At 39.2% G+C, this 17,992-nt stretch overlaps 1 protein-coding gene across 1 annotated transcript in view; it reads right to left on the minus strand.

Annotated features, from left to right (window-relative positions):
• The window catches only part of nol11 (nucleolar protein 11), a 99,579-nt gene that overhangs the window by 1,638 nt on the left and 79,949 nt on the right, over positions 1–17,992 (minus strand). The window contains exons 8-15 of the mRNA XM_079840694.1: positions 15,719–15,795; positions 15,455–15,575; positions 15,275–15,372; positions 11,356–11,409; positions 10,048–10,232; positions 3,446–3,571; positions 1,435–1,662; positions 1,244–1,322 (exon numbers count right to left, since the gene is read on the minus strand). Coding sequence (XP_079696820.1) covers positions 1,244–1,322; positions 1,435–1,662; positions 3,446–3,571; positions 10,048–10,232; positions 11,356–11,409; positions 15,275–15,372; positions 15,455–15,575; positions 15,719–15,795 — 968 coding nt within the window. The remainder of the gene's footprint in view (positions 1–1,243; positions 1,323–1,434; positions 1,663–3,445; positions 3,572–10,047; positions 10,233–11,355; positions 11,410–15,274; positions 15,373–15,454; positions 15,576–15,718; positions 15,796–17,992) is intronic.

A 17,992-nucleotide genomic window follows, 5' to 3' on the forward strand; every position in this document is an offset into this window, starting at 1 on the left:
ATTACAATGTCAACTTGCTTATCCCTTTACATGCACTCTTTTAATTCTATCCATCAAGCTACAACAAACCATTTTCAATCATCATTTGCTGCCTGCCTTCTAAAATCTACTACTGATGATGATGCAGTAAACCCATCATGGGACTCGTTAATGCTGTGTCTGAACAAAGTCAGCAACACTTTCCTTCACTCCAAGTGCCTAACTTACAATGCAGGGACTGGAACTACAAATATACTAGTTATAAATACAGTAATAATTACTTTATGTAGGCAGAAAAAGTTTGATGTGATTTCTAAGCGCATGTTACAGGTTAGCGGTCTTCCACTGATAGCCATGGCATTAGCTAGCTTTGTGGTTAGCTCAAGTCTAGCTTTAGAAATGGACTGCAAAAATATTGTAAAACATACTTTTTTCAAAATAACGGGCAGGGGAGAGATGATACGTCTCATGCTGTCAAACTGTCACGCTATTAAAGAATCTTATTCAGTCACTTTGTCCGAGTTAAACTGACAGTCAGTCAACTAAGTTATACAGTAACAACCTGACGTAAGCTAATTCCGTTTCACTCTTGGCTTAACGTTACATGTAACCGCAAAACTGGACTTGGCAGTCACGAATTTTGTCATGCTTATTTGAGTTAAGAAAACTGATGGGGATGTTCTTTTAATTGTTATTCAAGCAATGTATGTCTCGTGACAGTTGCCACCTTACCATGCACTTCATGGATGATCTGTTGTGAATGCAATGTTCGCGGCGCGCAGCATGACTCAGCTCAGCTGGATCAGCTGGTGTGTTGCCAATCTGCACGTTGTAGAGTGCCCTCTGGTGGACAAACTATGAAACGCCAACACTCATAATGTGGTTGAGCGGTGTTTCGTCCGTTTTTTTTAATTTTTTTTAAAATATTCATTTATCGGCCATCATAAATGCCGATACCGATAGTTTGGAAAATGCCTAATATCGGCCGATAATATCGGCCCACCGATATATCGGTCGGGCTCTATAATGCATGCTCTGTAGCAGAGATCTACCAAACAAGCAGCATTACATCATGAACGCATGGACTCTACTGGAAGGTGCCATTTGGGACAGGGTCACCCTTTACAAAAATGTACTTTGACCTTACAAAACCTGGTCAATATATTTATTGGGGCTTCTACCTCTGTTCCACAAATTGGGATACTAAATTATGGTAAACTCTATACCAACCTAGGCTAGATGTGTTGGCGTGTCAGATACTCACAATGACCTGCGGAACCATGAGATCTTTTAGATGTGGCAGCAGGGGCTTGTCACTGTACGCTGTCTGCAGAACCTCATTTCTATCCGATAGGTTAAAGAAAACATGCAACCAGAACAACAAACAAAAATAGGAAAAAAAAAAAAAAAAAAAAAAGCACACTTTTTTAATACACTGGTTTTGATGAAGGATACAGAAGAGCACCCTTGTGTAACCCCACAGGACAGCTCATATTCAGGGCTAAGGGATCTCTTTGTAGCTTGCAGCTGGGGGCATCAGGGACATCACTTTCTAGTGCTGAGGGGCAGAAACCGTTCTGCTGTCCACCCTCCTCCAATCCACTTTGTGTCTGAGTCAGCACTTTCATGAAGATGAGACTCTCTGTGTCCAGATTCACAGTCTCAATTTCTGAGTCTGGAGTACTATAGTCAGACAAGATTTTTCATAAAATTAGTTTTACATCAGTTCTCTTTAACCCCTTAAGCCCTGAAGGCATATTTAGAGTGACATACACAAAAGTAAAGACTCATAACTCAAACTATAGCAAGAAGAGTCAAAAAGGTAGGTATCATTTGTTAGCAGACTATATTTTTAGAAAATATAAATTACAACATTTGGACATTCTATTGCTGAGAAAATGCTATTAAAAGACACTTTTTAAATTTTTATTTTTAATAATTTAACAAATCTATCTTATTTGACATTCAATAACTTAGGAAGGAAATAGGGGAGCAGAAAAATTCTTTTGGTGATGTCCCCCTATACGTGGTCTGCAACTGGATCAAATTTTGTGGTGATAAAGTAATACACAGTTACAGCATTTGGAACAAAGGTAGCCTTTTTGTTCAGTCCTTGACACCCGGAAGGCATTTTAAAACGGTTGTTTTCTGAATGACATACACAAATTTAAAGATTCATAATTCCAAAACTAAAGCAACGACAGTCACTTTTTATATATTTTTAGAAAATATAAATTTTTATTACATTTAGACAATCAATCTGCATCTAGATCAAATTTTGTGGTGATGGCATAAAGTAATCAAAAGTTACAGCATTTGAAACAAAAGGTAGCCTATTTGTTTAGCAGAGTGTCCAAAAACCTCTCCAAACAAGTGTTTCCGTTTATGTCATTTTTTGTACAAATAGACAGAATCATGCTGGAGTTTACATTTCAATTGCCTAGTGTTCAATACAACTCTCCAATTGATTGATTCAATTCATGTCTTTGTTTTTTAAAACAACTATTTACACACAACACCAAACGTTGTACTCGGCTTATGTGTGCCTGTGGGGTTATATGTTTTATAACTATGAGGGATATCTTTAGATCTAAGTGACAGATTATGGTGGTCTCTTTTTAATGGGTTACTTCATCGATTCAATAAATTTCTATGAAAGTTAAGCTTCCATAGGCATGAACTGAAAACATGCCAGACTGGACACGCTCTGTGAATGACTGTGCGGCCGTGAAAGAATGCCCGTGCGGCCATGCTCATTTTAGTTTCGGTTTAGAATTAGGGCCAATTCGGGGGCGGGTTGCTTGAATTGTGGGTTCATAAGCCTATTATTCTTAATGAAAAACACAACAACAAAACGGTACAATGACAAACTCACTTAAGTAGGCGCATTTCAATTTGAAACCAAATCTTCCACGATCATATCTGTCAGCTGTTTGCTCTCGTGATGAATGAAATCTGACTCCTGCTGTGTTTGTGCTGCGATTCTCGTTCAGCTCATGCTGTATTGTTCTCTAACTGAAATAAACTGTTTTATTACTATAAAAAGGAAAACGACGGTGGGGGCGGTATCGCGGTGGACACATGATGTAACCAGTAGTCGTGGCTTGGGAGTGGTCTCGTAGGGCAGCGAAGCAAGCGCATTCTGCGAGTTGTCTTTCATCCACATGAGCCAAAAATAAATGTTCTGGCTTTTCTCAGTTAATTTCTCAATAAGTAATCAATATTCAAAGTGCAAATAGAGACCACATTTTTCTTCAAGAATGATACAGAGCTGAGAGATGGTTACAACAAGATTATATTGGGAGATATTTGCATGCCTATTGTTTAGTAATTTGATTATTAATTTTTTTCGGCGGTATACTTTGGGTTTAAGGAGTTTAAAAGACATTTGTGCAAATTATCAAAAGCTTAGTGTTGTTGGGTTACAGTGGCTCAGTTATTAAGGGTGTAAAAGTGCAGGACTCACCTGAGAATAGTTTTAAGACAAGCACAGGTGACAGCTTCAGGAATGTCTGGAAAAATTTGGAAAGCAATCTGACAGAGATGGAAGTCTTTCTTCACCATGGCCAGTGACAGCAGATCAGGGCACACACTGAATTTCCAAAAACAACAAGAAAACAAACAAAACCAAGACAATGAGTAGAGTTGTTCAGATTCCGATACTAGTATCGGAAATATCACCGATACCACAACAAATTCTGGCATCGGTGAGTACTTTGAACCCATGTACCGATCCGATACCATTTTCTTAAACAAGACCTAGTTATGACTGCAAGCTTTGCTGAACCACTGCACGGTTCTTCTTCGCTGCTCAGAATGCATTGCAAACACAGGAAGTTGTGCTGTGTTGCCACAAGCAACCCCTGTTTAGAGCAGCGAAAAAGAAATGAAAATGCGTTAGCAGTATGTCCGCTGTTTAGCAGCATTTCAGACTGGACCAACCAGACAGTAAAACGGCGACTAGGGATGTCACAAGTACGGGTACTTCAGTACCAAGTCAGTGCTGAAATTTAAAAAATGTGATGATACCAGCATTTCTGTAGTACCGGTAGTAAGTTACCAACTCCAGAGTATACTACCAGGTACCTGCAGCTGCGTTCAGTCGCTTCAGTGTTAATCTAAGCGCAGGGCTCCAGAGTGTAGGCGATTATATGCTAGTGTCTGAATATTAAACTGCAAAATACTTTTTAAATATTACTCCTGCAAATTCTACGTCTCTCTGGATGACGGGCGCAGACGCAGACTTGCTGTCTTTGTAGTCTCTGCCGTGTGTCACTATATGAGGACACGAATGCATAATCTGTCACTATATGAGAATTTACCATTTCATTTGAGAAAACGGTCATATCATAAACACAGACACTCAAAGCTCTTCACGACAACCCGTCAAAATAAAAGTTTGGTTTAACGTGAATAAATTGACAATATATTAAGCTACTCTTGTAGCCTACAGTAGATTTAGCTGTTTATATGTAATAATACGTCTATTAATAATAATAATTATGCCTAGACGGTTGCATATTTTTTACTTTTGTTGTAAAGAGATTTTCTGATTAATATATCATTTTTTATTTTCCTAGACTTATTTGTTGCACAGTTTTTTTATACAGTTATATTGTAAAACTAAAATACCTTTTTCAGTTTGCGGTGTTAGATTTGTGGCTGCATTTGAAGTTCTTTTTCGCTTAAGAAAAATAAAAAATATTACTGTCAAATGCATGTCAGATAGTAAAAATACTGTAATAAATACAGTAGTTCACTGTATGTATTTGTTCATGTTTTATTAAGGGATAAGTCTTCAGCACACCATAAAATAATTCTAGCAATTCATACAGGGCTAGTATTATATACAACTGTATACAGATACACACCCAGGTATCGGATCAGTACTCGGTATCGGACGATACCCTGAGCCCAGGTATCGGAATCGGGAAGGGAAAAAGGGTATCGGAACATCTCTAAAAATGAGCATAGATTAGGGCTGAAACGATTGATCTCATGTGACCTAATGTAAGGGCCTGCAATATCGCGATTTGACCACTACGGCGCTGTAGCGCTAGAGTGTAATGCAGCCCTTACAAATGTTGCAGTAGAAGAAAACAGCGCGAATGACGGAGTGCAAACAAATCTGAACTAGCAAGATGTGGGAAAGTTTCACAAAACTTCAAACTAAGGCTGCGTCTCAATCAGCTCCCCAATTCATTCGTGCAAGGCGAAACTTTTCATGGGAGCACAACGTGCATGTTGCAGCACTTAAAGAGGAAACAACTAACTAACTAGCGGTAAATCTCTTTATTAGAGAATCCAATACTACTAATAATTGTAATAATATTAACAATAATATAATTACAGTAATGTGATGATTTATTTAGCATAGAATAAAGTTTGATCGAGCTTTGAGTCAGGACTGTTTTTATTATTATTATTATTATAACATTATTAGCAGGGTTCCTACACCATTTTAATTTCAAAATTACTTTTCCAGACTCAAATTTCCAGACTTCCCTACAGATGTTTCCGACCATATTTAACTTGTTCTGATAAATTATCTGATAAATTATGATAAAATTCAACTGCTAACAAGTATGTTACATTCTAAAGATTTAGTATTGGCGTTTTTGCCTTTTATTAGGATAGGAAAGTAGCTAGACAGGAAGTAAGGTGGGAGAGAGAGGGGGGCGGGATTGGGAAATGTCCATGAGGCAGTAGAACCCGGATCTCCCGAAGCACAACAGCACTACATGGCGACACACTTACCCACAATTCTATCGGCGCCGACAAGTATTTTACACGAGTCAAAACCTCTATGTAGGCTATCATGTTAAATTTGAAAATTGTAGCTACTGTTGCTTGTACAAGTCAATTTAACACCAAACCCAGTCAAGTTCAAAGCACAGCATTTTATTAAAACTGCAATGCTAAATCAGTGCAATGTTATTCATATTTGTAATTTTGTACATTTAAATAACTGTAAACCCCTACAGAAACAGAAGGGACGTTCATGTATAATTAACCAGAAAATTAGAAAATAGAGCTTAAGTCAATTGACAATGCTTAATTGGCTGTTATAAATAGCTAATGTAGTTAAAAGATGTCACTGATAACTTTTTTTATAATGAAAATATATGCACTCCAGTATAATAATGTTTGCGACACTATACAATTATTTAATTTATTAGAAAGCCTTGTAAGACATAAATGACGACATTTTTTTATATATAATATGGTTGAATACTTGGAGGACTTTGATGGAAACAATAATGTTACATTTAATAGTTTACCATCGTACAGTCACCTGTAAATATTTATTCTGATCCACTCACGTTTACAAAATGCATTAGTTCTCTCAAACTGACAACATGCTTGAATGATAAGCAACCTTAAACGCTTTATAACCTGAATATATATATTCACCTCTGAAACATCGGATTTATACTATAATCTTTGAAGTTGAATTTAAATGAGCATGTCATGCGCTCCCTTATCTGTTGCTGGTTTGAGTGACGCGGATGCGCGCACTCGTTCATTTAATTAAGGTCAAAATACAACTGTTTTTGGAAAAAGACAAACTTGTGTAATAGGAATAACGTTACACGCATATTGAATTAATTCCCTCGTCATAATAGATCACTTAACAACAAAACATAATCTAATCTTAATGATTGCGTGCTCCCTCCATATTTTGCTTATTTGATTGTGACACGGATGCACAAGCTCATTCAACGGCCCAGATTGGATACTCTAGTAAATATCGAAGTTTGGCAAAATGGAAATACACAACTTTAATTTGTAACACTGAGAAAATATCAAATATAACAGTAAAGTTAAAAAGAAACACAAGCCGCGTCACACGAAAACGTAATTGTACTCTGTGAACGCACCTGATAAGAGTGATAAATTGACCGATGTGACTACTGCTGCAGCTCCAAATTCTCCATATTCCCTCTAGAAGTGGCCTTTATCTTCTCACCAACACTATATTCACATAATTATCTTGGTGTGGTAACGTTACTGAATTGATAAGCTGACGTTAGCTTTAGATCATCAGCTTTCTAGACTTCCTGCTAATGTTAGGGGCTTCGTGACTTAATGTGGTCGGTCTTGGTCCCACCTTGGTCTGGGCCATTAACGTTGTGAGACTTTGTGTGGTGGACGCTGTGATGAGACGACGATGCTTTTGGCCTAGCATATGGCTTACAATTGCCGCCTCCCCCATGTTGATGATGTCAAATGATTTGACACAAAGTTTGCAAATAGCTTTCTTTGTAAATTTTAAATCTTTGGCTAATCAGGCTTTATATTTAGGATTGGCAAGCCAGCCCTCGGAAAACTTACGTAACCAATCACTGCAGAACTAAACTCCAGCAGATCAAGTGTAAAAACGATCAGCGCTGGCAGACTGATCCAAACTAGGTCTTCACGGGTCCAAAAATTCATACCCGAACCCGAAGAGACCCGTAATGTGCTTAACGGAACCGACCCGGACCCGTCTATTATTTCAAAAGCTGGACCCGGACCCGTGAAGATCCGAGAAATGCCAAAAACGTAGTAGGCCTACCCGGAACTGGACCCGTCTATTATTTAAAAGCTGGAACCGAACCCGGCGTGAAGACACAGACCCGACTGGACCCGTTTGTCACATATTCCACAATAACTGATATTAACAAGTCAATAAACAAGTTATGAAAAATAATAACTTTATATTATAATAATAACTTTGACTGTTTGCCTTTTTGAACTATAATAACGATTGCTCGTTCGGTGGCCGCTGACGTCCGCATTATTTATTTGCTATAATCTCTGTGAGCCGAGCCTGACCACCAAAACTTTAAGAAATAAGACGGTTAAAGTCAATCACAGCGGAAGCTCGGGTTGCCATAGAAATGACACGCGCTTGATACTGGAGCAACCTGAAATATGAGCTTTTTTACGCAATTTGAGCATCATAGAAAACATTTGTGACAGTTCAACTGAGATTTTGTTGCTGATTTTAAATATATTATTTAAATATAATTTCAAATCAAACTTCAACAGTGCGTCACACGAGACACAGAGAGAGAGAGAGAGAGAGAGAGAGAGAGAGAGAGAGAGAGAGAGGAGAGAGAGAGAGAGAGAGAGCGTGAGGCGAGAGAGAGAGAGCGTGAGGCGAGAGAGAGAGAGCGTGAGGCGAGAGAGAGAGAGCGTGAGGCGAGAGAGAGAGAGCGTGAGGCGAGAGAGAGAGAGCGTGAGGCGAGAGAGAGAGAGCGTGAGGCGAGAGAGAGAGAGAGAGAGAGAGAGAGAGGGCGAGAGAGAGCGTGAGGCGAGAGAGAGAGAGAGAGAGAGCGTGAGGCGAGAGAGAGAGAGAGAGAGAGAGAGCGTGAGGCGAGAGAGAGAGAGAGAGAGAGAGAGAGAGAGAGAGAGAGCGTGAGGCGAGAGAGAGAGAGAGAGAGAGAGAGAGTGAGGCGAGAGAGAGAGAGCGTGAGGCGAGAGAGAGAGAGAGAGAGCGTGAGGCGAGAGAGAGAGAGAGAGAGAGAGAGAGAGAGAGAGAGAGAGAGAGAGCGTGAGGCGAGAGAGAGAGAGAGAGAGAGAGAGAGGGCGAGAGAGAGAGACAGAGAGAGAGAGAGAGAGAGAGAGAGAGACAGAGAGAGAGAGAGAGAGAGAGAGAGAGAGAGAGCGTGAGGCGAGAGAGAGAGAGAGAGAGAGAGAGAGAGAGAGAGAGAGAGAGAGAGCGTGAGGCGAGAGAGAGAGAGAGAGCGTGAGGCGAGAGAGAGAGAGCGAGAGAGCGAGAGCTCGTGTTTTTCTTCTTTCTTTTTTTTAAACCTTATTTCCCGGCTCACACTTTTCTTATCCTAATTTTACAGTTGCAAGTTACAAAAAACACACAAGCAGTGCTGACTGACTCTGATCACGGGCAGGTGTTCTCCGAGTCCGGATCGACTCGGGTATTGCACACAATGTTAAACAGACCCGGGACCCGTAGTAATAGATTGGGACCCGACCCGGACCCGGCTGATCATTTAAAATATAGACCCGAACCCGTACGGTTCCCGGGTCGGGTCCCGGGTCCACGGGTCTCGGGGGCTCCGTGAAGACCTCTAATCCAAACAACATGAAAAAAAAAAACCTATTGTTTATATTATATATTTATAATATACATTTAGAAATTCTTAATTTTATATTTAGAAAACAAAAGGGGACAATAGTCAATAGTCTGGAAACATAAATATTTTTCCATACTCTGATTTATTTTTTCCATACTTTTCCAGACCTGGAAATTACTCAAATCAAATTCCATACTTTTCCAAACCCCGTAGGAACCCTGTATTAGGTATTATAGTCTCATCACTTGCCTGTATTTTGTTCCATATGCATGAAGACTTACAAAAGGCGATGTGAGGAAGAATATCATGTCAGTTACTTTTTCATATTGTTAATTAAAAGGTGAATGAGAATCTGTCAGCTCAATTGTCACGTAAGAGATTAATATTGTCATTTTGTCTGCAATGTCATTTGCAGATTAATATTTTTACCATTCTTTGTGTCCTGAAGTAAATGTCCTCTTTTTCTGTTTCAGTTCTAAGAAAAGCAGTGGGCCTATTATTGTTTTACAAATTAAGCTCTTAATACTGCTGCCAAGAGATGTTTACATTCAAACATTTTTTTTTGTCTGTAATGCAGCAAATTTTTGTTTATTATTATTTATTTTTTCAATTGAAAGCGAAAGCGAACAGAATATTTAAACAATGCTTACAATGCATTTGTGTGTGATTTGAGTTCTGAGAACTTGGCTCAAAGTTAATTAAAACAACCATTTCAAAAGCTGAAGTGACTTAATTTTTTATATAGTTAGAATATGTATTACTCAATGTTTTAACGAATTGAAAAAGCTGAATAATCGTTCAAAATGTACTGATTAGTCGACGATGCCAATGAAAAAAAATTCAATGATTAGTTGATTAATTGTTCTAATAATCGTTAGATTAATCAATTAGTAAAATAATCGTTTGTTGCAGCCCTAGCATAGATACACAAAAAAACAATTGTAGCTGGAAGACAACTGTCCACAGAGCGAATCATGTGTGGTCAAACCTGTAGCAGAGGTACCGAGTCTCCAACAGCTGTAAAAATACAGACTGAGGGTAGAAGTTGACCTCTGTCTGGGATCTTGACACTAGCTCTAATGTCATCCTGCCTGTTGCCAGCTGGAGGTCAGTCTGAGGAGTGAGACGAATAAACTCATCCACCTCTGCTTGTACATCCTCTACTGCACCAGTCTAGCAAAAAACAAACATGCATGATTAAACCATTGAACACAATCAAAATTGCAAAGGCTGTTGAATATACATGCACGTACATGTGAGCACATATTTGACAAAAAAAAAAAACACCTACATGCCCAACTAAACGTGTGTGTAAATAATCCTTTGGATCTTAACGTACAGTACTGTGTTGCATTGTTGAGCATCTATGGGTTTTGGAACCTATTGTAATAGTTGTGTTTGGGTCCCTCAAATGTTCTCAGAGTTAAAACCTGGATCTCAACGTCATATTGCAACTGTTATGAAGAGCACAAAAGTGCTGGAAAACCAAAGAGTATGCCAAGTAAGGAAAATACCTGGGGGATTTTCTTAAAGAACAGTGGGCAGTTTCACAACAAATCAGGGACTCACACAGTCTACACCAGACACGACATTTGTTGCAATGTTGCACAGCTTGAGGCTGTCTAAGTTAGACGTGACATCAATTTGAAAATCAATTTGTTATTTCATGTCATTACCAGTGCGAGTGCTTGAAGTATGCCAAAAATAGAACCTCAGTTTACTGTCAGGAATTTGTGACGCCTCACCGCATCCAGTGTAGAGAGCATCACTGATAATAATGGATTCTATTTGGCAACACTTCACAATAAGGTCTCATTTTTTAACATTAGTTAAGGCAATAACTAACCTATTCTTACAGCATTTCTTATCCTTTGTTAATGTTCTTTGTTAGTTAATAGAAATGTTCATGAATTCACAGTGCATTAATGTTAACAGAAACAACTTTTGATCTTAGCAGAATTCATTCCTATGGAAGTTCATAGGAATTAATTGCTCCACTTGCTGTGGACACCCGTCATTCATTAACATGGGAAGTGGCAAAACACGCACTGTTCACACTCTGCTGACACTTGCGATGAGAAACAGGCTTAAAAAACATAGCAGAATCGTGGTCATTTAGGAAAAAGATTGCGTGGGTGTTTAAATCGAGATTACGATTTTAACAATGAATCGTGCAGCTCTAATTAGCCATGTAGGAATTTGTGTGATTACAAGATCTAACTTATCTTGAAAGTATCAAGTGACATACAAAAAACAAGTTTCTGCTGTTCAAATAATGACAGAGGCAGCCTTATACCTTAATGTGTTCTATAAGTTGATCCACTGTTAGTGCAGACTTGACAATAGAAGTCTGCAAGAAAAATAAAAGCAAAATATATTAAGTGACAAACACAGTCAGAACCAATACATTTGAAACGGCACATTTTAATTACAAAATTTAAGATATTTAAGGACCTTTTTTTAACTCTGTAACTAAATTTGGACTAAATTAAAAACATTTAAGAGAATCAACAAAATTCTCTCAGAGGGGTATAAATTACAAATTCAAATGTTTGACAAACAAGGAGCTCTGTTTTCAATTCAAAGTACTAAGACACTAGCCTGGTGTGGCCATACTCAATTCTAGTCAGAATATGAGTCTGGTACCGCTCCATTGAGCTTTGATTATGGGGCGTGTTTCAACCGAGCCAGGAAAGACCTCAATTGGATAGACCCACAACCAATCAGAGCAACGGAGCGACGCGTAACGTTAGTTGTCAAATGTCAACAGAACTCAAACTGCACTGTGTTACCAAGTCAGTGTTTTTCTCCATGTCCGCGGGTTGAAGCGACCCCAATTATGTTATTATATAAACCCAGGAATGCGAATTTTAGCAGGCAACCTTGCCAAAATAACATTTTGCCAACCAAACGCCATTTTTTTAACCCCGGAAAGTAACCCCGGAAAGTTATTGTTTTGGGCTATAGTTTTGAGTAGCAATTGTGCGCGACATTGCAAAAACACTTGGAAACCCTGTCTGCACGTACGCTGGATTAAGTAACGTTACAAGAAAAAGATGTGTAAACGATCTTTGCCAGTAATAAAATAATTTAAGGATACACAGAGTACTTACCAACACGATCATCGTTTCTGAGAGAAATAGTAAAGGTGAACGCATATACGAACAAGTTCTCCGTCTAGGATAAGAGCAAATTCAACCCAAGAGCCTTCGATGACGTGGATGATTACGTTACTGTTGATCATCTGTCCATCATTGTCTAAAGCCCGCCCTGACAATTTCATTGGTCCGAACAGTTTCTGTTCGGGCATAATTCCTCCTCTATGGAGCGAGTCCAGACCGAATTGCCCGAGCAAAACATTTTGTGGGCGGGGCTAAATTCGGCTGGCATCCAGGCTACTAAGACACATGCTTGACGGATCAAATACAGTGGAATGTTTTCTGCATACTACTAAATTCATAGTGCCACACACAAAAAAAACAAGTTGTTCAATATATTCAGAAGTTGTTGTAATTATATGGTATTTTAGTGTTTGTTTAGCACAGGAGTCTGCAAGTTTAAGCATAGTGCATTTTTTATTTTCCATTTAAAAACTGAGCCAGTCCTAAATACAATATACTATAGTGCACATGCACCAAAAATACATTGTAGTTAACTTGTGTAAAATAAAGTTCTTAAGTTTAACTTTATTCAATTTTAGTTGAAACCTGACGACCCATGTTCTCCCAGCATAATTTGGGCAATCACATACTTGATTTTATTAATAGAAAGAGCATAAAACAAATATTATGAATAATGTAAACAATACAATTTTATTAAGTCCGAAACATTTTTTTTCAAGAAGTGCTTTCAGTATCAGAGCCTTCCATATTCAACTTACGGAAAAGCATAACTGAATCATTACTGTTACATCATACATTGTGTCAATCATTCATCTGGCAGGAAGGCCAAAGTCTGAACACCTCACAGCCCTCGTGACTTTTCTAATCAAATCATACTTAAACAAAGGGCCTGTGTATTGATGTAATCATCTACGCTGAGTAGATCCGAGGCGTCATCGTGTAGCCGCAAGAGATTGGAGCGCTGAACTCTTTGGGCGTCGGCCATCCCCTCTATAAGAACAGGAGCGATCATCAACTCTTTGCATTCTCACCACCACAAGGAAAGGACCTCTTGGCATTTCGCCATGGAGGGGAAGACCAACCCTGGTCTTCCCAACGCTGAGAGAAGGCCTCCCCGCACGGAGAGAGAAACCGGCAGACTTCTGGAGCGACTTTCCTAAACTTCAAAGAAGTTCTCCTGGGACCCGCAAATCCTTAGCGAACTTCCCAGACGATTCGAACTCAGACACTTACACGAGAAGCCGTAGTAATGCAAGTATTCTATTTCACAATCAAACTGCTTGGAAAAGGTTGTCTGAATTATTCCTGGTCACGGGACTATGAATTTCTTGAGGGCTCTTGTGAAATTGCTGTGAAGCTGTCTCTCTCTCTCTCCCTTGTTAATTCTCTCTTTCCATCATTCTTTTTTCCCTTAGTCGTTAAGTTTCATTTTTTTCTTGTTTGTACCATATTGTTTGTTTTCTCCTACATTTATATATATATATACATATTTCCCCCGTATGAATCGTAGCTTTGTAAACTGTAGTTGTTTTATTAAAACCCAATGATTGCATTGAAGTGAATCCGTATTGTTTTGCTCACAAATATCGAAGTCAATGAGACGTAAGATTTTAGCTACCCATTTAAGCTTGATTTTCTTGTATTACTACTTCAGTAATACAAATTGTACAAACATGAGATATTATTTGTCCTGATCAAGCAGATTAATGTTTCTTAAGGTTTGTAAGATTGATAATTGATGAAGAAATCAATTTGGAAAAAGGTTACTTTTAACCTCTTAACCTGCGCCCCATTTTTGAGAATTCATTGAAAACGATATACCCAAATCAAAATGTCTGCAGCTCTTAAACCCTATGGTCTATATTCATAAATCTGGTCTTATTTTAAACTAGACACTTGAAATGTTGCTACCCAAGAGTCATAATAACTCAAAGAAATATGGGAACAGAGTAATATACATGTAAATATACATGTAAGTTACTCACGTTTTTTTTTTTTTTTTTTTACTTAAGGAAAAAAAATATTATAATTTAATGTTAAGAGCCTGAAAATAACTTAAATATAAAACTGAATGTCTAATGTCATGATACAAATATGAGGATGATTCTCCCAGTAATGTAGCTTCTGTGAGCTTTTATGTCAAGAAAAGTCTAGGCGTCCTTTCAAAAAGGCAATTTATTTCAGAACATTTGCTATTGTAAAGAGTAGTTTTTCATTCAAATAAATCTGCAATAAACTGCTAATTATAATGGATAAACAGTTAATGAAAAACTAAAGCTACTATTTACAGAGATTAAGTGTAAAAAACTCATTTATCTGATAAAAAATGTCAGTCCGAGTCAACTCCACTGCAGTTGCGCCATGGAGAACGCGCAGCCAGCGCACAAACAGTATTCACCAAAGCCTACTTACGTAAACTGCGCAAGATAATGCCTTTTGATTGGTTACTAAGTCCATCAATCAAACCTTTGTTGGAAAGGCATTGGCTGGGCACCGAGTGCATTTATCCAACGAAAACCATGGGCGCAATGATTGACACCTCACCAAGCCTGTAAGGCGCTTCCTCTATATGATGCATCACAGGAGAGTCTCTGATTGAAGGAGAGGGACGAGCGAGGTTTCATTTCACGTGGGAGAGACTATTCTTGCAGGGGGAGTTTGCCAGAAACGGATTAAAATCGATATTTCATTGAATATGGTCTGTACAACAAGCAAATCATATTCATAGACTCATGAATATTTATACCATTTGAATTAATTATTCCCCGAAACCCATTGTTGTTACAATGATGTAGGACGTAGCGCAAGCGCTTTGAACTGCGATAGGTAACTTTCTTCGTAAGTTGAATACGGAAGGCGGTTTGGCAGAAGCTAGATATTTTACTTTATAACGTTTTTTTAAAGCCTTTATTAACCTCCCAGAGCCGTGTGGGTTTATAAATGGTTGAATGCACTTTTGAGCTTCAAACATGTGAGCCTTGGAAACATCAGGATATTTATTAATATAACTCCCATTGTGTTCTTTAAATCTGATTAATCGAAGAAATTATCGGACAACTAATCATTTATCTGGTATAGTTGAGTGCATCTTACTTTTCTTGTTGACATCCTGCTCTTGATTCCTGGCGTCTGTGTGATGTCACCATGAGGCTGGGCAGTCCAGGAAGTCAAAAGGCTGCATGACTTGGATTCTGATGAAACAAAAACGTCATAACATGTTCTGCAACATTTCATATATGACACTCTAGAAAAGAATACAGCAGATGTCTTTACCACTCCGGCTCTGCTTCAGCTTTCCAATGGTAGCTGCAAGAGATGACTTCTGGCACTCAAAAGGAATTACTGACAGCATCTTCCCATGAGGGACGTATAGCTTCCCAGAATAACACCACAACTGTATTCAGGAGAAAGGGTTTCACTGCAGTATTAAACGTATGCATTCTCTTTGTGAAAAGTAAAAAAATTAAACAAAAATAATAATAATAATAATAATAATAATAATAATAATAGTAACAATAATAACAAAAATGTTCACACCTGACTACAGATCCTTCCTGCCATTTCTTTACTAGCCTGAAGAGTTTGGAAATGTGTGTTCCAGATGCAAAGGTAATCTACGAATGACAACATTCCAATGATCATTGCACCAATCAGATATCAATAAGTGATAAAAGAGGGAGAAAGAGGGAGTAAAAAAAAAAAATCCAGCACTAAAAGTCATTGGTAAGAATGTGAAGAGCATGGGAGAGCAAAAGAGTTAATTCACAGAGCACCTCAATCATGCAACCACTAAACAATGCTGAGATCCAGTGAAAAGCACTTAAATTCAGCGAAGAACACAAACGTCTCAGTAGGGCTGGGAATCAAATATTGACCCCCATTTCATCCAAAATGTCCATGTCTTTCTTCAGTCGAAAAGAAATTAAGTTTGAGGAAAACATTCCAGGTTTTTTATCCACATAATGGACTTCAATGGCAACCAATGGGTTAAGGTTCAAATCAATATAGTTTCAAAGGGCGTCGAAAGGCTGAGGGCTCTGCACGATCCCAGCCGAGGAATAGGGTCTTATCTAACGAAACCATTGGTAATTAAAAAAAAACAAACAACATTTATATACTTAACCACAAAAGCGCAACTTGTGTTGTTCTTCACTGCATATGAAGTCATCACGTCGGAAAGGTCACGTCCGTGGTGTAGGTGGAAGTAGTGTCGTTTTTGGCGGCCTGTTTTAATTTTAGTCTAGTCTTTGTGTCAAGTGTCATTTTAGTTTTTATTAGTTTTAGTCACGTTCATACTCTTTTTAGTCTAGTCAAGTTTCAGTTGACTAAGGGTGTACTCACACTAGGCATGGTTGCCTTGTACCGTGCCCGAGCGCGATTGTCCCCCCTCCCCACTCCCCCGCTGGCCTGCACTCACATTGCACTTAACATAGCGGACCGGAGCACGCTTACATCATTCATGATGCAACTTTTTGTTTTGAAGAAAACGGGAAGAAAAGTGTTTTCGCTAATAGACTGCCTAAAACATTTATCATGTATGCCATGCAGCGATTTTCACTTGATTGCACTGCACATATCAGATTATTACGGAGGCAGCTGACTTTGACGGAGGAATTTGCAGCTTTACTCGCAAACTACAATTCATGTTCATCAATGAGGTGAGAACCAGGACCGTTATAAACGTGAATATACTTGATTTAATTGGAAAGTGTATCCAAGTAGTAATAGTTTGGTGTTTGCTGTCGTAATGTTGATAGTAGCGCGCAGCTGTTCCGTGCTCCAGCACGGTTAGCGCTCACACTGCATGCGAACCGCGCCCGAGTCCAACTGAACCGTGCTCTGGCCCACCTCTTCCAAGCGGGCCAGGGCCGGCTAATAGAGCCGCGCCCGGGCACGGTTCGGAGCACTCACACTAGTCAAACGAACCGCGCTTTGGTGGTCAAACGCACTCGGGCACGGTTCAAACTGGCTAGTGTGAGTACACCCTAAAAGTCTGAGCATTTTAGCCTTATTTTAGTCAGAATTATCCATGACTATTTTCGTCTAGTTTTAGTCTACGAAAACTGATGACATTAACATGAAAATTGTATTTTAGTATCTTTTTACTGATGCAATTCTAATTTAACCCAGTCAAGATAGTATAAGTACCTAGTAGTTTAGACAAAACGTCTCAGGTTACTTGTGTAACCTATGTTCTCTGAGTAGGGAACGAGACGCTGCGTCACTTATGACGCAATGAGAAAGCGCGAATCGCTTACATCGCCACATTATACTGGCACGCCCGCCATCTGCTCAGATTTCTCTGCCGAAAAGGAAGGCCTGTCAGCAGTGCGATGAGCTTGGCAGTGGACGCAGGGTCTCGTTCCCTACTCAGAGAACATAGGTTGCACAAGTAACCTGATACATTCTCTTTCATAGGTTCACTCGACGCTGCATCACTTATGACGCAATGGGAACGATATACCACACACGCCAAGCTAAAGCGCTGCCATATCTGGCTCAAAGAACACCAGATAACCTGCATGGCCGGATTACGCAGATAGAACATGCGAACCCAGACCCATGTCGAGATCCAAACTATAGAACCTCACAAAAGTGTGCGGGGAGGACCAACCTGCCGCTACACAAATATCCTCCAGAAGAGCCCCTCTAAAAAGCGCTTGAGAGGAAGCCACACTTCTGGTAGAGCGTGCCCTAATACTAAGAGGTGAAGGTATACCACGCACCTCACATGCCAGCAAGATAGCAGAGGATTTCCCATTGGGTGACGGAGGCTTCGATGCGGCAAGCCCGCAGCGGCCAGCACTGAAG

The sequence above is a fragment of the Gobio gobio genome (assembly GCF_949357685.1).
Source record: "Gobio gobio genome assembly, chromosome: 17".
Taxonomy (NCBI): Eukaryota; Metazoa; Chordata; class Actinopteri; order Cypriniformes; family Gobionidae; genus Gobio; species Gobio gobio.